This window comes from Natator depressus, chromosome 3 (assembly GCF_965152275.1).
Source record: "Natator depressus isolate rNatDep1 chromosome 3, rNatDep2.hap1, whole genome shotgun sequence".
Lineage (NCBI taxonomy): Eukaryota > Metazoa > Chordata > Testudines > Cheloniidae > Natator > Natator depressus.
Window position 1 is genome coordinate 66357797 of NC_134236.1, and position 24545 is coordinate 66382341.

The following is a 24545-nucleotide window of genomic DNA, read 5'->3' on the forward strand; positions in this document are numbered from 1 at the left end:
ATACCCATATGCTTAAAGTTCTGCACTGAGGTGGGTTGTCTGATCTGCGAGGCCACTTTGGGGCATACAACCACCTGCCCTCTTCCCACATATAAGTAGGGGAAATGTTTGGGAGGGGAGTGGGCATGACCCTTGCGCATCTTTAACTTGCAGTGGAGCCAAGAGGGAAAGGTTCAGGGATCCTCAACTGGCTCCCTTCAGCCATCCCTCTCCACCAAATCTCTGCTTACACTCTTCTCTTTGTTTTAAATATGAATTAAGTAATTTTTCAAAATGTTTCTTTTCAGATATAACTGTAGGGATAAAAAAAAATCTATGGACAGATTGGGAAACAGTCATGCTGTCTTGAGATATTATATTTCATATTGGATTTTGTTTAAGATTGGCAGAATGCATTTTGATGACGTTACTGGTGTGTTCCAGTGCAAGCGACCATATTGCTTCAAATGTTTCCATACTATCATATAACTTGAATGAGAGATCCTGTTTTTGGATGCAAGGTTACTTGGTTAGGTAATGGTCTCTAAACATTGGTAGTGCGGTTTCCGTTTATGCTGTCTCATTTTTTCCCAACTATTGTCTTGCTGTTTTTGTGTTTCCTGTTGATTACATCATGTAGTGAGGAGACATTTTCTTTCATAAAAAATGCTTTGGGTTTAATGGGAGAATTTTTCTAGTGCCATATAAATTCTGACTTACATTTCCATATAATATGTAAGAATTGTCTTGCTTTTGGTTTGTTTCTGTAGCATTTACTTGTTTGAATTTTTAAGCAAGCTTCTGCTATGCTTTCAGGGTCTCTATATATAATATTTATTTTATTCATTTAACTGTAGTGGGACTTGAGACTCTTGTTTGCACTTGTCTGGTTTTTTTTCTAGTAGCTATTTACTTGTATGTATATTCATTTTAAATATCTATCTATAAAAAGGGGAACAAGGACAATCCAGGGTATTATAGGCCAGTCAGCTTAACTTCAGCATGTGGAAAGATAATGGAGCAAGTAATCAAGCAATCGGTTTGTTTAGCAACCGATTTGTCAAGAAAAAATGTCAAAGCAGTATAATATCCTTCTTTGTTAGGTAACAAGCCTTGTGGATAGGGGGAAGTAGAAAATGTGATATATTTTAGTGTAGGGCTTTTTATACTAGCTCACATGACCTTCTCATAAACAAACTAGGGAAATATGTAGCCTAGATGAACTTACTATAAGGTAGGTGCACAATTGGTTGGAAAACCGTACTCAGAAAGTAGTTATCGATGGTTCTTTTTTGAGTGATGTCCTTATGGGTACTCCATTGTAGGTGCGGCGGCAGCACACCCTGCGCCTGGGATTGGAGATCTTCATCAGTAGTGCGCATTGGAACACACGTGCACCTATCCCTTCTTGCTGTGAGCGGGACGTATATACAGCACTGTGCAGTCTGACCACCCCCCAGTTGCTTCTCTACCGCCTTTGGTCTGGGACAGAATCCACAGTACAGCCTGCTTCTCCCTTGGCCTCCTTTGATAGTGCCTTACCTGTTAGTTTTAATGTAGTGTAGTACTTTCTTTTTTTTTTTTTTTAAGATAGAGGAGAGAAGAAGTGTGTGGTGTTTTCGCTTTGCCTTAATTGTTACTTCATAGTTTAGGTTTTTGTTTCCTCATTTCCTGCCCTTCCTGACCAGGAAGCCTTTTGACCTCATCCATAGACAGGGGACATAGCTCCAGGGCCTGTCCGAATCTCTCCGGTACTGGAATGAAACAATGGTCTAAAGAGCCTAACTGGGCAGACTTACAGCCCTTGGCACCATCTCTTGGCTCTGGAGACCAAGAGAGCCAATTTGGGAGCTATGGCAATGACAAAACTGCCGGCACCGATGTCTCTTTCGGCACTAACCAGGACCTCAGCACCCATAAAGCCATTGGCATTGAGCAAGTCCTCCGCATCAAGAAAGTCCTTTGCACTGAGCAAGACTTCAGCTCCACCTGTTGGCTGCTCAGAAGAATGTCTCTCTCCCTGGGCACTCAGTCATGCACCTTCCTCCTCCCCAGGAATTCAGATACCCTAAAGGCCTACTTGTATCTGACATGCCTGAGTCACCATTGCTCAGACACAACTTCTCCCCCTTCCACCCTCCTCTCCGGACACTTGACATTCTTCCCTTTCTTCTTTGAAGATGGCACCTCCCTTTCCCAGCGATGAGGAGGAGGAGAAGAGGAGTGCTCCATCATGTCCTCTTACTCAAGACAGGCTCAAGCAACTTCCTCTGCATGTCCTCACTATTCACAGTCCATACCTGGACCAGAACCCAGGTATGGACCACCGTGGATGCAATCCCACATTCCACTCCCTCCACATTGGCCATACTGGGACCCCTGGGCCATGTATAGGGCACAGTTCGGGAAGACTCTCATGGAGCAAAGCTGGAGAACTACACCTTTGCCTTCTCCATCAGTTTCTTGACCACCAGAGACTGAGCCTCCCCCAGTAACAGATGAGGATGAAGAACAGGAAGAGGAAGCTCCACCAACACTATTTCTCCTCTTTCCCTGATAACCTTATCATAACTTCACCTTCTACTGCTGCTGACGACTTCAAACTTCATCCGGATTCCTTTGGAGAAAGTGAAAGATGAGCAACATAAATTACTTGATATCCTGCACACATCTTCCTCATCCAGAATAGCCCTACCTATTAACAAGGCCCCTGCTAAAGTGTTTTGGCAGACCCCAACATCTATCCCTCCCACCTGAAAACGGGCAGACAAAAAATATTATGTTCCCGCAAAAGATATGGAATTTCTTCTCTCATCCCACTAAAAATTCCTTAGTAGTTAATGTGGTGCAAGAAAAAGGATGCCAATATCAACCTCAATCCACCCATCAGGACAGAGGCCGGAAACGATTAGATTTATTTGTATGCAAGGCTTATTCATCTGCCATTCTCTAATTCTTCATCTCTAATTACGAGGCTCTTATGGCCAAGTACAACTACCTCAACTACTCTAAGGTAGAGGATCTCTGCCAAGACCTTCCTGATGCCAAGAAAGAACAATTCCAAGCGCTTATATCTGAGGGACACCTTTTGGCCCGTACAGCCTTAGAAGTCTCTCTAGACTCTGTGGATACTTCTGCCCATTCCATCGCGACTGCAGTAGTCATGAGGTGGCTGTCCTGGCTGCACCTCTCTGGTCTTCCTAAGGAGGTACAAACTAGTGTGGAGGGACCTACCCTTTGAGGATCCCAAATTATTCATGGAGCGTATGAGTGATTCACTATACTCCCTTAAAGACTCCTGAGCTACTCTCCGCTCTCTCAGCATTTACACATCAGTTCCAAAGAGACACCTGCAGAAATACCAACTTATCCCACGATCACGGCCAGTGGCACTATGACATTCAACGCTGGTGACAAAAGCCCCCTACCAAATGCAGACAGGCAACTCCTCAAGGAGCTACTTATCACGCACCTCTAGCCAAACAACAGTCTTGAAGGTGTGGTCAGATACCTTCTCCTGTTCCAGTCACACCAACCATCTTGACATCTCACCAGTTTGGCGACTGATTGGCTCCTTTCTTTCCATCATGGAGGCTAAATACCTCAGACTGGTGGGTTCTAGAGGTCATCAGGGAAGGATACTTCACCCCTTTCCTATCTATCCTGCCCCGCCACAATTCCTCCCTGTCCCTTTTCAGGAACCCATCTCACTACCCCATTCTATGAGAACAAATAGATCTTCTGCAACAGGGAGTCATAGAACTGGTCCCTTCCCAATACAGAGGGTTTCTACTCCCATTATTTTCTGATCCAGAAGAAATTGGGTGAGTGGTGACCAATCTTGGACCTTCAAAACCTACACAAGTTAATCAAACTGCAACACTTCAAAATGGTTACTCTGTCTACCATTATTCCAGCATTGGAACAGGGAGACTGGTTCTCGGCCATTGATGCATCCAAGATGCATGTTTCCATATCACAATACATCTGCCCACAGATGTTTTCTTCAGTTCAGCATGAGCACTGACCATAATCAGTACAAAGTACTGCCTTTCGGACTGTCAACGGCCCATTGTGTATTTTCCAAGATCCTTGCAGTAGTTGCTGCCTACCTCCGCACACAGGATGTCCTCATCTTTCCACACTTAGATGACCATCTCCTGAAGTTTCCATTTGCAACAGATGCTCTTCATTCCATCCATTTGACAATGGACCTTTTCACGAATCTCAGCCTTTGTGAGAACTTGGAGAAATCTACTTTAGTGGTGGTACAATCCCTAGAGTTCATCAGGGCACAGTTGGATGCCATAGAAGCCAGAGCCTTTCTTCCAGCTCACAGATTTTCGACCATTGTATATATGGTACGAGCCTGCCCCCAAATCTCTGCCAGGACCTATCTCCAGCTACTCATCCATATGGCAGCGGCCACGTTCATGGTAAAGTACACACGGTTACACGTGATATCTTCAGGCATGGCTATGCACAGTATACATACCTCACAGACAGCCTGCACAAATTCTTATCCATGCCAAGGAGGGCCAAGGACTCACTACCCTGGTGGACACAGCCCAAGGACATCTGTGTTGGGGGTTCCTTTCCTTCAACCCATGCTGATCATGGTTCTAATAACTGATGCCTCCTTAATCAGTTGGGGAAGTGTACCTTCACACTCATACACTGCAGGGCAGATGGTCCTTGACCGAATACACCCTACCCATCAACCTCCTAGAGCTATGAGCGATCGGAATGCCTGCCGACATTTCTTCCCACTTATTACACATTGCACCATCAGAGTTGTGATGGACAATGTTGCCTGCCTGTTTTACATCATTTTACATCAAGGCAGAGTAAGGTCCTACTCTTCATGCTTGGCGGCACTGAAATTATGGAACTGGTGTATCCAACACGACGACATGACCTCGGCCACATACCTCCCTGGAAACCAGAACACTGCTGTGGACTCATTGAGCAAGAGATTATCCCACAAGCATGAGTGGGAACTGGATACATGAATCTGTCATCTCATCTTCAACTGCTGAGGATTCCCCACTATAGATCTTTTTGCCACACTGCAAAATTCTCGATTTTGCTCGAGATAGCAGGACCGGGACATAGATATCTGGGAGATGCATGCCTCCTCTCATGGGATGCGCTACTGCTCTATGCCTTCCCTCCCTTCACCCTTCTGTTTTGAGTACTCCACAAGATACAGGGGGACCAAGCCTGTGTCATCCTTATAACTCCAACATGGCCATGACACATCTGGTATACTTACCTCCTTCGCATGATGGCATGCCAACCGAGCTCTCTCCATCAACTCTGTGAGTCCTTTCACAGGATGCAGGTTGCATCCTCCACCCTAATCCATAACTTCTCCACCTGAAACATGGCTCCTCCATGGTTCTGGGATTTGGAAATAACCTGTTTGGAAGCAGATAGACAGATACTCTTGAATAGCAGTTGCAACATGACTAGATGCACTGTACCTCCACCAGTGGGTTAGATTTCAGTGCTGGTGCGCCTCCCATCAGGTCGACGCAATAAGCTCTCCACTACCACTTATCCTGGATTATATTTTACACCTTAAACAATCAGGATTATCTGCCAGCTCCATTCGTGTGCATTTGGCAGCCATCACAACTTTCCACTGCCACATAGATGCCCACTCTGTCAAACACCCACTCATGAAACATTTCCTGAAGGACCTCCAAAATATTTACTCTCACATACAGGATCCAACCCTGACCTGGGACCCTGGCCTCATCCTACGCTCTCTTACTAGACCTCCATTCAAACCAATGGCAACATGCTCCTACGTTCACTTATAGATGAAAATGGCATTTCTTGTTGCTATCATGTCTGCCCGACAGGTTGGCCAAATTGGTGCCCTTACAGCATATCCTCTGTACACACTTTTTCAGAAAGACAAAGTTATGCTATATCCACATACTAAATTTTTACTCAAGGTACCATCCTCTTTCCATATCAGTCAACCTATCCACCTTTCCTTGCTTCTTTCCGAAGCCTCGAGGCAGCACTGCACACCCTGGACGTCAGACGTGTGTTAGTTTTCTACCTGGACAGAACTAAGCCTTTCCAAAAATTGCCACGTTTATTCCCTTCAACGGCCAAAAGATCCAAGGGCGCAGCCATCTCTAAAGCAATGCCTTTCCAAGTGGATCTCACAGTGTATACATCTGTCCTGCCAATTACACAGTTGACAACCTCCTATTGGAATTAGAGCACATTCCACCTGCTCGCTCTCCACTTTCATTGCTTTTCTCAGTAACATCCCTGCTGCTGACATTTGCAAAATGGCCACAAAAGCATCAGCAGACACCTTTGCCCGTCACTACACTATTACTCACAACAATGCAGCAGATATTGTCCTAAGACATACTGTCCTATCATCTGCAGTAAATGCTGCTCCAAAGCCCCAGCCTTCCAGTGAGGGGCACTGCTGTCTAGTCACCTACAGGGGAGCACCCATTGGGACATCATTCGAAGAAGATAAGGTTACTTACCCGGTGCAGTAATTGAGGCTCTTCGAGATTTGTCCCTCTCTGGGTGCTCCACTACCCACCTCCCTTCTGCTTTGGAACTGAAACATAAGCTCTGCAACAGAGAGAGAGAAATGGGGGGTGGTTGGATGCTTATATAGTCCTGTTCACGGCGCTAGAGGGGGAGGTGCACATGTGTGGTCAGATGGGCACTGCAGATGATCTCTGATCCCAAGTGCACATTTTTGTTTGCCAAACATCACCTCCAGCCTTAGCTATCGTTTTGCAAAAACATTTTTATTTAAATGGAAGAATGAATAGGTTTCCCTGTGGCTCACCCATCACTGACTAGATAGCTTGAGAATGAAGCAATGGAAAAATACTTCTTCTTAATTTAAGGAATTGACTTGTTTGCTGTAGATTTTAGCTGACTTTCTGATTGAAATAGTATGGTAATTTATTTTGGTGCAGTTATGGCCTTCTGTATGTAAATCTAGACAAATAGACGTGTGAAAATCCAGACACGTATGGAAATGTTATACCAATAAAATAAAAACCAGCAGGACCTTATTAAAGGGAATAAGGCAAAATGTCACATTTATTGTGAATACAGAAAGAATCATAGTAAGCAGTTAGTTATAGCTATAACATTCCATTCAGTTTCATATTTATTCACACATTCATTCATACACATACACAGGTTCTGCAAGGTTATCATAGTTACCATCCTTAAAGTTGCTCATGCCAAGCCACTAGCTAGGTGGCCTGGACAGGAGAAGGGAGCAGGGCCTTGTCAGATGCTCATCTGATGCTCCTGGAAGTTGGTTTGCAGAATCAGACCCCAAAGTTCTCGCTTTCTAGAGTCCATTTTTATAGGCATTTACTCCTATGCCAGTCTATGGGAATTGCTTCATCATGCTGTTGGAATCAGCAGATGGCACATTCCTGACGGCTCCGTGCTGCCAGATGTTATCTTGTTCTTTGGTTCTCCCATCCTTGACGCTGTTGGGTGGATTCCAGTCTGCCCTCTGGGGGACCTCTGGTGGTTTCCACTTGACGCCTTCTTTGGCCGATGGACGCTGGATTCTTAGGCTAGCACCTCCCTGATCGTTCATTTATTATCCACACCAAGAATCAATCCACTACATCCTCTCTCTCTATTTTAATCACAATTGTTAACAAAGTGAGATAAATACAACAAAAGGGTGGGGAGTCTGTGTGCTGTTTCTGTTACAGAGTATTGCTTTGAGTCTCTGTGTATGTGTGTAGTTGTTGTTTCAAAGCAATACTTTGAGAACAGACTCTGACTTAGGATATACTAACACAATTAGCAGCTTGCAAGTTTCACACAGAGGGAGAGAAACAGTAAAAATAAGAGGCCAAAAACCAGGAGACCTCTTAATTAGTAATACTCTGGAATTTAAACTATGGGGAATCAAACTCATTTGTGATTTTAATACAGAACTTCTTTAATACGATCCAACATAACAGAAATCTGAACAAGTCTGTGACAAACTCTTCAAATTTGCTGCAGAATTTTTTCTTTGTGTGTTGGTAAAACAGAGTCAAGTTAAATAGTTATAGTAATCTAGGAATTATGACAGGTAAACTTGTAAAGGGAACCAATTTACGAAAAAATTTATTTCAATATTTCCAAGAAAATACACAGTTATACCTCAGGACTGATTGATACAGAGAAACGCTTCAAGTGAAATCCTTTGAGATTTTAAGACGTTTATTCCACCAGGCTTATTCCTCATTTTTTTTAAAGACCAAGTGCTAGAGATTTTCTTGAGGAATAGTTATTTATAGGTGTTGACAGTGCCCTCTCTTTTGTTAGTTTTTGTTCTATGTTGCAATGTAGGTGATATTTGAAGTCAAATGTTGTATGAAAGGTATGTTTCAGCAATCATCTGATACTTCAAAGAGAATCAATTGAATAATTAATTGATTTTAATCTTAACTGTAGTTAGGCATATCTTTCCAGTAAAGTGTAAACAAAAAACTGAGGGCCATGGTACTGGCATTCTGTTAGAACATATATTTGTAGAATAAAGGCAGCATGTACCCATTGAAATACACTTAGTACAGTGGTAGAACATAGCAACTGTTCTATTCTTCCAGTCATTGAGACGTGATTTTCTTGTAGGTGGTTTTCTGGAAAGTGCATGGTATGGAAATCTACCCATCAGGAGATAGGTTGAGATCATCACAACCTATTCATACTGCTGTGCCAGGCGGGAATCGAACTCAGGCCCCAGGGGTGACAGGCAAGCACTTTAACACTATGCTACTGACACCAACTTTATATAAGAGACTCTTTAAAGAAACACTATTAGGCAAAAATCATACTTAGTAAAATATTTTTGTTACTTATTACTTAAATTAATCCATATTAAACCATTTAAGTAACTTTTAAACTTTAATGCTTTTTGTTTACTATTTGTACTTCATTTAGTTTGGACAATGAAATTAGATTTTTCTGGCTTCTTTTCCTGGTTCCCATACACGAGCACAGTGATGCAACTTTTGTGGAAAATGCTGCAAAAAGCATTTAATTCAGTTTTTTTAAAAGTGTGAAACATTATGGCTGATTAATGATGAAGTGAACTGTAGCTCACGAAAGCTTACGATCAAATAAATTGGTTAGTCTCTAAGGTGCCACTAGTACTCCTTTTCTTTTTGCGAATACAGACTAACACGGCTACTATGAAACCTATCATTATGGCTGATCACCATTTCAAAACTGGTGAGTGTAAATTCATCTAGGGACACGCGCGCACGCGTTGGAAGTTACTATACAAACTGTGAGAGGGGGAGGGGGAGAAAACCTGGATTTGTGCTGGAAATGGCCGAACTTGATTATCATACACATTGTAAGGAGAGTGATCACTTTAGATAAGCTATTACCAGCAGGAGAGTGGGGTGGGAGGAGGTATTGTTTCATGGTCTCTGTGTATATAATGTCTTCTGCAGTTTCCACAGTATGCATCCGATGAAGTGAGCTGTAGCTCACGAAAGCTTATACTCAGATAAATTGGTTAGTCTCTAAGGTGCCACAAGTACTCCTTTTCTTTTTGCGAATACAGACTAACACGGCTGTTACTCTGAAACCCATCATAGGACCTAATCACATTAGCCACGCCATCAGGGGCTCGTTCACCTGCACATCTACCAACGTGATATATACCATCATGTGCCAGCAGTGCCCCTCTGCCATGTACATTGGCCAAACTGGACAGTCTCTACACAAAAGAATAAATGGGCACAACATAATATTCAAGGAATCATAACATTCAAAAACCGGTAGGAGAACACTTCAACCTCTGTGGCCACTCAGTAAAAGATTTAAGGGTGGCAATTTTGCAACAGAAAAGCTTCAAAAACAGACTCCACCGACAAACTGCTGAGCTTGAATTAATATGCAAACTAGATACCGTTAATCTGGGTTTGTATAGAGACTGGGAGTGGCTGGATCATTACACATATTGAATCTATTTCTTTAAGTATCCTCACACCTTCTTCTTGTCAACTGTCTAAATGGGCCATCTTGATTATCACTACAAGTGTTTTTGTTTTTGTTTTCCTCTCCTGCTGATAATAGCTCATCTTAACTAATTAGCCTCTCACAGTTTGTATGGTAACTTCCAACTGGTAACTTCCAACTTCTGTGTGTGTGTGTGTATGTGTATGTGTATGTGTATGTGTGTGTGTATATATATATATATATATATACACACACACACAGACACACACACCTTACTATATGTTCCATTCTATGCATCCGATGAAGTGAGCTGTAGCTCCCGAAAGCTTATGCGCCGATAAATTTGTTTAGTCTCTAAGGTGCCACAAGTATTCCTATTCTTTTTGCAGATACAGACTAACACGGCTGCTTCTCTGAAAACTGATACAGGAGTGAATCCATAAAGGATTGAGGGTTGGCAAGGTGGACTTCCCAAAGGGAGAGCAGTGAAAAGTAGTCAATACTGGTGTAAAGAATGGAGTGGAGATGATCATCAATGTAACAGCATTGATGAGACCGATACTGGAATATTGCTTACAGTTCTGGTGCCCACGTTTTAAGAAGGATTTTTGAAAAATTGCAGTTGGCGCAGAAAAGGGCCATAAAAATGATTCCAGGACTAGAGAAAATGCCTTATAGTGAGAGACTTTTAGAGCTCAATCTTTAGTTTAACAAAAGGAAGATTGAGAGGTGAACTGATTAGTGTCCAAGTACCTTCATGGGGAGAAAATACCGGGTAGTAAGAGGGCTCTATAATATAGTGGAAAAGGGCATCACAAGAACCAATGGCTGGAAGCTGAAGCCAGACACTTTCAAATTAGAAATTAGGCACCCATTTTTAACAGAATGAATAACCAGTGGAACAAACTGGCAAGGGAAGTGGGGGATTCTCCATCTTTTAGAGTAGGGGTGGACAAACTTTTTGGCCCGAGGGCCACATCTGGGTATGGAAATTGTATGACGGGCCATGAATGCTCACGAAATTGGGGGTTGGGGTGCAGGAGGGTGTGAGAGCTCCAGCTGGGGATGCGGGCTCTGGGGTGGGGCTGGAGTTGAGGAATGGGGGGGTGCAGGAGGGTTCTCTGGGCTGGGACCGAGGGGTTCGGAGGGCGGGAGGGGAATCAGGGCTGGGGCAGGGGGTTGGGGGCATGGGAGGAGGTCAGGGGGGCAAGCTCCGGGCAGCGCTTACCTGAAGCAGCTCCCAGAAACAGTGGCATGGGCCTCCTGTGGCTCCTATGTGGAGGCGCGGCCAGGCAGTTCTGCGCACTGCTCTGTGTGCAGGCACCGCCCCTGCAGATCCCATTGGCTGCGGTTCCCAGTCAATGGGAGCTGTGATGGGTGGCGATTGGGGTGGGGGCAGTGTGTGGAGCCCCCTGGCTGCCCCTACATGTAGGAACCGGAGTGGGGACGTGCCGCTGCTTCCAGGAGCTGTGCAGAGTGGGGCAAGACCCCGATTCTGCTCCCCGGCTGGAGTGCTGGAACAGGGCAAGCCCCAAACCCTGCTTCCTGGAGACAGCTCGAGGGCTGGATTAAAACGTCTGGAGGACCGGATGTGGCCCCCGGGCCGTAGTTTGCCTACCTCTGTTTTAGAGGTTTTCAAATCAAGACTCGGGCACCTTCCTGGAAATTTTTTTTTTTTTTAGCCAAGCACAAATTACAGTGGTAGATAGCTGGGTGAAGTGTAATGATCTGTGTAGTGCAAGAGGTCAGACTAGATGATGAGGCCTTTTGGCCTTTAAAATTTATTAACACAGACTTGGTGAGAGAGGAAGGTCCAACAACAGTGTAGTCTAGTAGTGCAAAGGGTGCTGGATTGGGACTCGTGACCTAGGTTCTTTTCTTGGCTCTATCACTGACCAGCTGTGTAGTCTTCTGTGCCATCTGTTTTCTGTCTTGTTTTAGATGGTAAGAATTTAGAGTAGAAAGTGTCTCAATATGGTCCAGAGCTCAGTTGAGGTCTTTAGGTGCTACTGTAAAATGAATAATAATCTTGGGATTAAATGCTGGATTTGGACCAAGATCTATGATCAGTTCCTGGTTTTGCCACAGGCTTTGTGTGACCTGAGGCATGAGCCACTGAGGGTATGTCTATGCTGCAATTAGACACCTGTGGCTGGCTTGTGCCAGCTTACTTGGGCTCACAAGGCTCAGGCTAAGGGGCTCTTTAATTGTGGTGTAGACATTTGGACTCAGTCTGCACCCTGAGCTCTGGGACCCTCCCACTTCATAGGATCCTCGAACCCAGTCTCCAGTTTGAGCCCAAACATCTACTCTGTAGTTAAACTGCCCCTTTGCCCCAGCCTCATGAGATTGACTCAGCTGGCACAGGCCAGCTGTGGGTGTCAGATTGCAGTGTAGACATACCCTTAGTCTGTTCCTGAGTTCCCAGTTTCAACACTGAAGTAATACTGCTTTACCTCACAGGTCTGTTGTGAGAATAATATCATAAATGTTTGTGAGGAACTAAGATTCTGTGGCAAAAAGAGCTATTTAGCTATTTGAATACATGGGGGGAAATTTCTTCAGGTTTTGAAATTGAAGCAGCAGTGTGAGCTTTCAGATGAGATTTAGCAAGCAGGTCATGCTCCCTTCAGATAATTAGGCATTCTGTGGCACAGTACTGTATTTAAAACTTGGCTGAAAACCATGTGATAAATGTAAATTTGTTTGTTCCAGATATCTTTGAGGTAATGTTAACTAATCAGGTAACTAACGCGTGTAAATGAATGCATTAGAAGTGTTTTGCAGTAAATTCCATGAAAATTAACTGAGAGAAAGTAAATAAATTTGGCCTCTATAATATCACACTCAAACTATTGCATTTTTGGGATTTAATGTCTTAATGCAGAGCTTTCCAGATGCTTCTTATGAAGGTATGCAGAATCTGTAAAATTCTTGGCATATATTGATGTCTTTCAGTGAACATAGTGATTTATTGTGTCTCCAGGAAAATATGGAGGCACTGACTGTATCTGCATAGTTAACGTTGTAATGGGGCGTAAATTCGTGTTTTTCTTTATATATAAAGTTAGTGTGGAAACGTCACTTGTGAGTTTTTGTACAACTTGAATTTTTGTGTATGTTTTAGTTTCTCTTCATATGCTTTTAATAGGAAGTATTCAAAATTGATCTCGTACTGCAATTTGTGGAAGTTTTACTTTTTGTTGTATCGCTAAAACAAAATTGTGTAACTACACAAAAATTGATAACTGAATCTTGAGTAGATCCTGATAAAGGACAGTTTTTGAAAATGTTTAGCATTACAAGTCACTTTTTGTCATTTTTCCCTAATGATTGAAAATGTATACACAATGTATAAAATAGCCAATGTATAAAATCTTTTCCATTGTGTACATAAAATCTTGTCCATCAGATAAAATTCTTCTCCATCAGCCGCTACACCTTTCTAGAAGATTTTTATCCTACAAAAGAGTTTATATGCAGTACTGACTGAGAAGGTTTTATGTGCTGGAATATAGCTGCTGATATCTTGCTGAACCTTGAAATGATCATTTCAGAATATGAAACTCCTTTATTGCCTTTTCAAATAAAATGATGTAGGAATCCTGCTCATACACCCAAAGCATAACATCTGGAGTTTTCTTTTCACTCATCCAAAGCAAGCTCTTATAGGATATATTAGACAGAAACCATGAAAAAATGTTTATGAAAAATATGTTCGATATCTCAAACGTATTACATTTTTAAGCAGTTTTCTATAGTGATGATCTCCATATTAATGGCTATATGTTAAAGTAACTCAGTGCAATAATATATGCAGCAAAACACCATAGAAAATGATGACATGTTTCAATAACAGTAATATGTAACTAGCAAATTAGACTCTAAATTAGCCAAATTACAAACTTTGAAAATTGCAGAGCAAACTGGATGGACAGTATCCTGCACATACGCTTGCAGGTATAATAGTATGGTCAGATGTTCTTGGCTCTTTTACACGTATTTGATGCTCCTTGAAAATAAAGCAATTGGGGACATATGTACAGACACAGCTCAGCTGGAACAGTTTGTTTTAAACGCTTTTACTTTAATCCAATAAAAATGTCCTTTTTGCTATAAAAACCCTTTTTCTGTTTAGAAGCTCTTGCTTTTACTACTATTCAGTGAAATTTTCCAAGACCAGAAAAGTATAGGCTTTTATCATTAGTGATCTGAATGACCTGTTCTGTAAGGAAGAAAAGTGCTATATACTGTAATGGTAAAGTGCTTAGATTTAGTGGCACCAAGAGTTATATGAGGAGTTTTTCGGTGCTTGAAGGTTACGTATAATTTTTGCGTGTATTTACTTATTTTTAAATGAAAACTGAACATAAGTTTTGTATCTGTAGAAACCCCATAAAAATATAGTTGTTTTCTGAATACTTTTGCATGTCAGAGCCTAACTTGGATGCTTTACCAGGCATATTAAAAAACAAAAAACCTCTCAATCCTTCTTTTAGGGCTGTGCTACAGAAGGTGCAAACTGATTTCTAAGACAGAAGTCACCCATGACACCAAACTTTTCTGCTTAATGTTGCCACAGAGTACTCATCTCCAGGTTCCTGTTGGGCACCACGTTTACCTCAAACAAATTATTGCAGGTAAAAATAGCTGAATCTATCCACTAACATTACTTAATAAAAGTGCTTTTTTTGGATCATTAGCAGTGTGACAGACATCTTGACAATTTCTTGCAATATCCTTAATGAACTTTATTGAATTAAGGTAAACCTTATTGAGGTTCATTGTATTAAACATGCAGTTGTTTATGTGTTATTGTGGAATTATATGAATTTAACTTCTCTAGGAGAGTGACTAATGCAGTCTCTGGCAGGTATTAGAAACTTCAAAGGGGTTTTTAGATTAATGTGTAGGAAGTGGATTTCCTAGGGGGATACCTCGGGATAAAGGGAATGCAAATGACCCACTTCGAATCCACTCTTTTGAAACTACTACCTGAGGAGGAAAACCAATTACCTGCCCTGGAAAGTCCAGATCAAAGACCGCTGAACTGTATAAAGCAGTAATTCTCAATGTTTTGTATTGGTGACCCCTTTCACACAGCAAGTCGCTGAGTGTGATCCCCCCCTTTATAATTTTTATTTTTAATATTTAACACTATTATAAATGCTGGAGCTGAAGCGGGGCTTGGGGGTGGAGGCTGACAGCTCACAACCCCGCACATAAACTTGTGACTCCGTGAGGGATCAGGACTCCCAGTTTGAGAAACCCTGGTATAAAGGGTGGACAAAACTTGTTATGAATGTGCTTATTCTGAGCTGGTGCAGTGATGCACCACAAAAATAAACCCCTTGGGTGAGGTTTGGAAGGACTGCTCCAGCCAGAGTCCATGTCAAGGTTGGAGTGATCTCTGATAAGCTTATTAGCATTTGTGTAGGTTCTTTTATTGTTTTTAATGTACTTTCTTTGTAGTGCTTTTACCTTAAGAATAGAATAGGCTTGCGTAGAAAGAACTGTGAGGTAACTTATAATTGTTGACAGAGAAAGCAAGCTGCCTGTCTCTGCTAGGAATAACACAATGAAGCAGGGAAACTGTGCAGCCTGGAAATGCCCCCTCAGAAGGGTCCCCATCCTAGAAAAGAAATTGGCTGGGGAGCTGGAAGCCTGAGGCAGGGGTGCCCTTGCTGGATGGCTGTGGGAAAACACAAGTGCAGGTGTCCTGAACTGTGACCAACAGAACTCATATCCAGTTTTATTAATAAAATAAAATAAACCAGCCTGTTAAATACCTGCAAAAAGTCAAGGGAGTCAGTTACTCTGTTCTTTTGTATGAACTCTTTCCTTAACCGTACCATTTAGTTACTGTTTGTCTGTTCCCATTGTCAGATATCCAGCATTCCAGTTAAGTAATCTACAAGTATCTCCATTCTAGAGAGGGTTTGGCATTGAGTGCTTATGTAACTTTCCTGAACTAAGAGGTATACAGTTTTTTTTTTAATGGATGAAAATAAATGACTCCTTTAATTGGAAGAGTTGCAGTAGGGAGCACAGAACAGCAGCTGCTGGTGGCCCTATGATCTCTGTCCAGCAGCACCCATCTTTCTCACCATGGAGGCATACGTTCATTACTAATGAAAGGTACATATTGGGGGGGTAGACAGCCTCTATCTTCAAGTGCCACTAGCAGCAGCTGCGAGTTATTTCATTCTACGTGTGGGGCAGCTACTTTAAAAAATCAGACCTGAAGGAGAGGTACCAAAGCAACTAATCTAGCTGTAACAGCAGCTGAAAGAATACGAGGCTCAGAGCCTGTATCATCTTTTCCTTTTCCCTTTCAGTGTCTGCTTGCAGTAGCAGAATCTGGAAGTCACAGCCTTTTCCCTACTCAAAAGGGGGAAAGGAAGATAAAAAAGCAAAAAGCTCCAAGTGGCCTGTTGGTACTTCGTAGCCAATTAGGCAACCAAAGTAAAGGGGCCAGCCTATTCTTGAAACACCTGATGTCCTGTGCGCCTTATGTTAAAAACTGCACCTGTAATACTGAAGTGAACCATGGGTAAAAGTAGCCAGAAAACACAAAACTAGTTACAATAGAAAGTAGTTTTTCATTCCAGCCCTAGATGCTTATTCTCAGATTGGCACAAAGATGTGGAAGATGGAGCCCTTAACCCTTTCTGATCATCTTTCAGGGTGTTAAGAGATGGACAAACCTCTTAGATCAAGTGCGTTGTCTGGCAAATGTAAATAAAAAAAATTAAATTTTAAAAAATAGATGCAGAGTCATGCATTGTTTACGAAGTTTGTGAAGCTAACATCACTTATGGGGCTGTACTGAGCCTTCATGATGTCAAAGATGGACAATCAGATACATCCGCAGATCTAATATATGGGCGATCTGGATTCTGAAGCAGGCAAAGGGAAACAGCAGGATTACTTTCATCTGCTATCCATTACTAGGCCTCTTACAAGGATTAAAAAGGATTAAAATCTTGCAAAGTCACGTGGTGTTAAGTTAGGAAGTGCCAGAATGAATGTTGTGTGCATGGAGTCTTAATTTGACCACCTTGTGTGTCTGCGTTATGACACAGGCCTGGTCTACGCTAGAAAATTAGGTCAACATAATATGTCTCTCAGGAGTGTGAAAAATCCACACTCTTAAGAGACGTAGTTGAGTCAATTTAAGTCCCCGTGTAGACAGTGCTAGAATCCCTCCCATCAGCGTAGGTGGTGTCTACACTAAAGCACTGCAGTGTTTTAAGTGTAGACAAGCCCACAGTCTTCACATAGTGTTTTGTTTGTTTTTTTTACCCAGGATCCATGGTTCATTGAGTGCACAGGGTGGAGTTGCTCTAGGGATGAATCAAGGTTTCAAAGTGAAGGCTGTTGTCTGTAATACCCCTGTTGCATTTGTTACAGAAGTTGGAATTGTCAGGCAAGAGTTAAAATTTAGCTAACAGCTAAAACAGAAACCGCAGATCAAGCAGAAATGTTTCAGTAGCCCAAGGACACTAACAGCTGTAAACACTAGATAAACTTATATGGTCAAATGTCCGCCCAGTAACTCAGCTCTTAGAACAGAACAAACCTTCCCTTCACAGCCCAATGGATATCTGTAAGCACTCATCCCTACCCCCCCATCTTTCCCCCGCAAGATAGCCATAAATACTTATTGTAATCAGGACAACCGCTATATGTACATACTGTTCCTTTTTTTATCTTTGTTCAAAGTTCTCTTAACTTGTAACAGTGTCTGTCTCTGTATGTACAAATAAATGCAAATAAATTAATTTAAAAAGTGTATAACTGGCCACTATGGCACCATATTTTTAAAGCTGTTTTTCAGTCTTCCCCGTACTGTGAATAAGCCCCCTTCAGTAGTGTCTGTGCCTGCCTAATTCTTGCGGAGGGGGAATCTTTTTGCCTAACAGAAGACTTGTACTGAATGAGGCAGGGGACTGCAAGAAGAGAAAGGGAAGTTGAATGCCACCCTGGAGACTTGGATTTTATCCCTGCCTCTGCCACAGAGTTGTCATGTGATGCTCAGCAAGTAAAGTACACCAAACTTTTCATAGGTAGTCAATCTGTGTGCAAGTAGAGTCTGCATCATAATGCATAAGCATCGGGGCCAAATTAAGGCTGCAAAGACAATGTTCGCTATGGCATTTCCTAACTTTAGTGCTTGACTTTGTTCTCCTTATTAAATCCTTAACTTTGTATTTCCTACTTTTTATGTATTGGTTGGCAGAGAGGAACTTTAAGTAATGTTAATGAAATATTTTGTGAATTTCTTTACATTTTAAGAGTATCTTTTATATATGTGCTATTTAAATAATAAAGCACTTACTCGTTTTAGAGCTTCTATTTTGGAGAGTACATTAATAACAATTTTTGAGTCCCATGGGGATTTCCAAAAATCTGGGCTTTTGGGGACTTTCATTTCAGTTTATACTGGAAAGAGAGTAATCTCTTTGTAATATTCCTTAGTTTTCGTGTTGTACTGGTTGTGGTACTTTGGGGGTTCACCCAGACCGGTAAGGGGTTGTCACCACCTACTCTGTAACCTTGGGTGCTTCTGTGCTGTGCAGTTTTGTCTCAGAGCAGTCTGGTTACCATACAATGACCAGCCTGGTTAATCCTTGTAGCGTGACACCAACAATCCTGACTCTATCCAATACTATCTCCTTTGCAGTGCTCAGTCCCTCTCACTGTAGCACTTACAAAACTGTATCAAGTTCCCTGTGCCTCTAAAGAGACACTCCACAGCACCAACCGGCTAGTTTGGCTGTGGATTTTAAAATTCTTGAGTTTGAAACACTGTGTGGCAACTACTGTGTGATAAAACAATACATTTTTTAACAAAGACAGCTGTTTAAGTGATACCAAGTAGAATTGGGATAGAAATGGTTACAAACAAACAACAGTAAAAATGCGCTTCTAAGACTAAAACTTAACAAACTAGAGTCTTTTGTTCAAAGTAGTTTTCTTACCATGATTATTCTTGCAGCATGGCTGGGCAGTTCTTAGCCAGGTTCTAACATAGAGCTCAGAGTGCTAGGTTTCTTTGTCTCTTCAGATGAAGGATGCCAAAATGTTTTTTCTCTCTGCTTATATCTTTAAAGTTTTATCTGTGGTTATGCCTACACTACGCAGCTTTTAGCAACATGGCTGTACAGCCATGCCGCTAAAGGTCACGCAGTGTGTAGCCACTGTTTGAGCAGTCCTGCCAACAAAAAACTTCCATCCCCGACAAGCAGCATTAGTGTTGTCAGCAGGAGAGCGGTCCTGCCGACACAGTGCTAGTCATACTGGCACTTGTCATTGGCAAAACTTTTGTCTTCTGGGGGTGTGTGTGTGTGTTTTAACACCTCTGAATGACAAAAGTTTTGTCTTTCACTTGCCTGTGTAGACAAAACCCCAGTTTTCAAAACCCACAATACAAAAAAGGGAATTTCTTATCCAATAAACACTGAAAAAACACCAGGAATGGTTACATGTAATAAGGGTTTGTCTACACCAGGGATTGGCAACCTTTGGCACTCAGCCTGTCAGGAAAATCTGCTGGTGGGCTGGGGCGGTTTGTTTACGTGCAGCGTCTGCAGGCTCGGCCGATCGCAGCTCCCACTGGCTGCGGTTCGCCGTTCCAGGCCAATGGGAGCTGCGGGAAGCGGCGTGGGCCAATGGATGTGCTGGCCGACGCTTCCCACAGCTTCCATTGGCCTGGAACGGTGAACCGCAGCCAGTGGGAGCTGTGATCAGCTGAATGTGCAGATGCTGCAGGTAAATAAATTGTCCCAGACTGCCAGCGGATTTCCCTGACAGGCTGTGTGCCAAAGGTTGCTGATCCCTGGTCTACACAAAGCACAGGGGTGTGATTTCTAAAGTGCGCTAATGTGTTGCACGTTAATTGGTCCACGTAGCCCCTGTTGGTTCACACTGAAGGTTCCCAGGAGCACTTTCTTGTAGTGCTGTGACCCTGAGAGCACCCATGTGCCAGAGGGAAAGGGGCACCCCAGCATGTAGTAGTCAGCCAGCTGGCCTGACCAACTCATTGTCATAATCTGCATCTCAAAGATGTCATGTAAGGTATCATATGTGAACTGGTAACATGCTGATCATTAGCATCACTGCATGGTGTACGTAGGGGTGATATATGAAAAGTTTCAATGTATTTGGCAGACAGAGCTTACATCACCCCACCCTAGACAAAGAAATGTGGTCCATCTGCTTGAATGTGTACTGTCTCCAGTGTAAACTGAAACAAACAATGAAAGCACATTTACATAAAAGGTAAACAAAGCAGTCAAATGATTGACAGCCACTTAATTATCTCGACGGGGAGGAGAATGCAAAAATTAACATGGCATCAGCTCCATGATGGACACAGGAAGCTGAGCCTCCAGGAGGTATTCTTTTGGTGTTTACTAGTTAAAACCTAAAATCAGAAGGCCTAAATGGTGGTTGTCTTAAATGTGTGTTTTATTGTCATCTTTGAAGCTCTGTATTTCACCACTCAGTGTCATATTGACCAATATATTGCAAGTAATTAAATTGTTTGCAAACAAAGCATGTTTTTAATGCAATGTCGATGTTACTGCAGCTTCTAAATGACAGACTTTATAACTGGGTAACCGTTTGAGTAGGGACTCATGTCTGTAATTTCCCATTCTTTAAAAAGGTAAATTTTCAAAACCATAACCTCCAATTTGTAAGAAGCATAACTAATAGATGGAAAGGAGCTGTAGTTTTGTTGCTTATTTTCACGTAACCCTTCTTGAGAACAAGTAAGAATTACCATTTGAAAAGGGAAGGAGTACTTGTGGCACCTTAGAGACTAACCAATTTATTTGAGCATAAGCTTTCGTGAGCTACAGCTCACTTCATCAGATGCATGCAGTGGAAAATACAGTAGGGAGATTTATATACACAGAGAACATGAAACAATGGGTGTTACTATACACACTGTAACCAGAGTGATCAGGTAAGGTGAGCTGTTACCAGCGGGGGAGGGGGGAAACCTTTTGTAGTGATAATCAAGGTGGGCCATTTCCAGCAGTTGGCAAGAACGTGTGAAGAACAGTGGCGGGGGGCGGGGAATAAACATGGGGAAATAGTTTTAACCAGTTGGAGAGCACTTCAGTCTCTTTGGTCACTCGATTACAGACCTAAAAATGGCAATTCTTCAACAAAAAAAACTTCAAAAACAGAGACTGCTGAATTGGAATTAATTTGCTAACTGGATACAATTAACTTAGGCTTGAGTAAAGACTGGGAGTGGATGTGTCATTACACAAAGAAAAACTATTTCGCCATGTTTATTCTCCTCCTCCTCCTCTCCCCCCCGCCCTTCCTCACAGGTTCTTGTCAACTGCTGGAAATGGCCACCTTGATTATCACTACAAAAGGTTTTCCCCCCTCCCCCGCTCTCCTGCTGGTTATAGCTCACCTTACCTGATCACTCTTGTTACAGTGTGTATGGTAACATCCATTGTTTCATGTTCTCTGTGTATATAAATCTCCCCACTGTATTTTCCACTGTATGCATCTGATAAAGTGAACTGTAGCTCACGAAAGCTTATGCTCAAATAAATTTGTTAGTCTCTAAGGTGCCACAAGTACTCCTTTTCTTTTTGCAAATACAGACTAGCATGGCTGCTACTCTGAAACCTGTCGTTTGAAAAGAAGTAGTGTAATTTACAGTTCAGACTCAGAGTACAGTAGGAGCTTATCTGAACCCACTCTGTTTTGATTACTGTTCTTTGTGGGCCCCTTCTCTGCAAAAATGCTAGTCTTCTGAGGCAAATCAGTCATCAAAGGTAGCCATGACAACCAGGGCAAATAGTGATTCTTCCCAAGTATGCCAATTAACTGGAGTGATTGAGGGGCTGAGTAGCTCTGATGTCACAATGTTACTGCATAGCAGGCAGCAGAAGTTCACTTTTTGGGGGAAAATCAACATACAAACACAAAATATATATTGGAGATCAAATGTTAGTTAGTGTCTGAAATTTGGTTCAAATTCCCCATTGCATATTTACTAAAAAGGGTTCTGAAAAAGGTGAGACACTGATGTAAAGATTCTGTAAAAGAGAAAATTTTGATGCTTCCTTAACTATGCAAGACCATAATGAAAGGCAGGGTGGCGATAGGAATATTTTAGGTACAGTAATGGGAAGAGAATTGCTGAAAACTTTACTTCAGTTACTTCTTGTAATACTGAGTTGCTTAAAAAAATAAAATGCATCATGCCAAAAAAGTGCTTGTATTTTAAACAAGGACAAACATGTTTTTTTTTCCTTCTCTTCACAGCATTTAGTTTAGCTTTGTCATTCACTGATCAGTTTTATGGTTGGGGGACCTGTGTCAATGTTGTTGTTTGGAGTGATGAAGAAAGCCTTCCAGTCTCCCTCCATAATAAATCTTTCATTTAAAGATGAAGGGGAAGTTGATGATTCCCAAATTTATTACTTTGAAGTAGGAAAAAATCCTCAAATTGCTGTATGTTGATGTCTCCTAGTTCTTGCAACCTCTTAGGTTTTACATAAACAATAAGGAAGTGATGACCATTAAAACAACATCACAGGGAAATGGATCATTTGTTGCTAGATAAAAATTGAAGTTACGATACTTAAGTTAAATGCCAAGAAGATTTTCGCATTCATTGTGAATTAGAGTCTTTATTTCTTTCTGACTTTATTTCTGCTATGCTAAGTGATTGATTTACTAGAGTTGTCACTGAAGACTGTCGTTCAACTAGTAACTGAGGATTGGCATTATGACTCGCTGAGAGAATAAAGTGTGGAGCTGGCGCTCAGGGCAGGGGCAGCACGCAGAACCTTGTGGCCCCTTGCCTAGAAGCCGGACCCACTGCTGGGGTGCAGCCCAGTGTCAGAACAAGTAGGCACTAGCCTGCGTTAGCTGGGCAGCACCGCCAACGGGATTTTTAACAGCCTGGTCGGCTGTGCTGCCCAGAGCAACCCAGTGCCTTACATGCCGTGACCCAGTACTGGGTCGTGACCCGAACTTCGAAAAACGCTGATCTATGCAACAGTTTTGATTGGCTGGTTGAGGGTTTGATTCCTTTTATTCCTCTGATTTTTATAGTTGCACCCTTTTGCCCACTTCCCTCCATTTGGGGACCACCTTGTCCATTTCCGCCAGACTTGGGAGCGGATCACTATGGACTAGTGGATCTTGGAGATCATAACATTGGACTGCACCATCCAGTTTTTGACCCTTTCCCCACCTCTCTTCAGGCCTGCCTCTCACGAACTTCTACTAAAACAGGAGGTGGACTCTCTTCTCCAGCTAGGAGCGATAGAGCCAGTTCCTTCTTCTTACGATGGCAGGGGGTTCTATACAATATACTTCCTAGTACCAAAATAGGACTGAGGTTGGAGGCTGCTCTGAGGTAGCTGAACAAGTTCATGAAGCCTCAAAAGTTCAGGTTGGTGAATCTAGCAGCTATAATTCCTACACTAGAGGAAGAGGATTGGTTTTCGTTCCTCGACCTACAAGACACTTATTTCCATACAGCCACACACTGATCACACAGCAAATACCTGCAATTCGCTGTGGGCCAAGATAATTTCCAGTACGGCGTGTTCCTCTTCACTTCCAAGGGTGTTCTTGAAGTTTCTAGCCATAGTGGTGGCTTATCTTCATTTTCCCATAGCTCGACGATTCGCTTCTCAAAGGCTGCTCTTTTGAGACAGTGTTGTCATCCACTCAGAAGGCTCTTGCTCTGTTCTGAGAGTTGGACCTACAGCTGTAACATAAAGAAATGCACGTAAGTACCAATGCAAGGAATTCAGTTTCTTGTACTCAGTGACAGCTAGAGCATACTTCCTTTAGACAAATTTTATGACTGTCGGGACTGGAGGGATGATTCAGGGAAGCTCTCAGACATCAGTAAGGAACTATCTTCAGCTCCTCATGGCATATGGCAGCATGTACCTTTGTTAACAAATCATACAAGGTTACACCTCTGCTGCTTCAAAGGTTGGTTGAGAACTGCCTATTCTCTGACCAGGGACGTCTTGGACACCCCCTTGCACATAAAGAATTCCCTGAACTTTGAACAAAGCAACTCCACATCTGCAAGGCTGTCCCTTTCCACCTTCCAGACCTGTCAGTGACTCTAACAACTGAAATATCCCTGTTAGGTTGTGGAGCCCACCTTGGTACCCTGGTAGTTCAAGGCAGATGGATGGCCCACAAACTAGTCTCCGCATCAACCTGTTGAAGCTCAGGGCAGTCAGAAACGCTTGCCTTCATTTCCTGCCCTTCATCAGGGCAAAGCAATCAGGGTCATGATGGACAACTTTTCCTGCAAGTTTTCCATCAACAAGGAGGGAGAGGCAAGATCTCCCTCCTTGTGCATCAAAGCTGTAAAATTCTGGAACTGGTGCATAGCCAACCACATCCAAATTTCAGGAGCCTACGTTCCAGGCATCTGGAACACCACTGTAGAGGCCCTCAGCAGACACTTCTTTCCCATGACTATGAATAGGAGCTGGACGTGCAGGTCTTCAAAGACATATTCCAGAGATGGGGATGGCCAGAGATAGATCTTTTCATCATTT

General features: G+C 42.5%; 1 protein-coding gene across 2 annotated transcripts in view; it reads left to right on the top strand.

Annotated features, from left to right (window-relative positions):
• CYB5R4 (cytochrome b5 reductase 4) overlaps nucleotides 1–24545 on the top strand; it is an 82288-nt gene that overhangs the window by 36737 nt on the left and 21006 nt on the right. For both annotated transcript variants that reach the window (XM_074948051.1, XM_074948052.1), the window contains exon 11: nucleotides 14466–14606. In XM_074948051.1, coding sequence (XP_074804152.1) covers nucleotides 14466–14606 — 141 coding nt within the window. The remainder of the gene's footprint in view (nucleotides 1–14465; nucleotides 14607–24545) is intronic.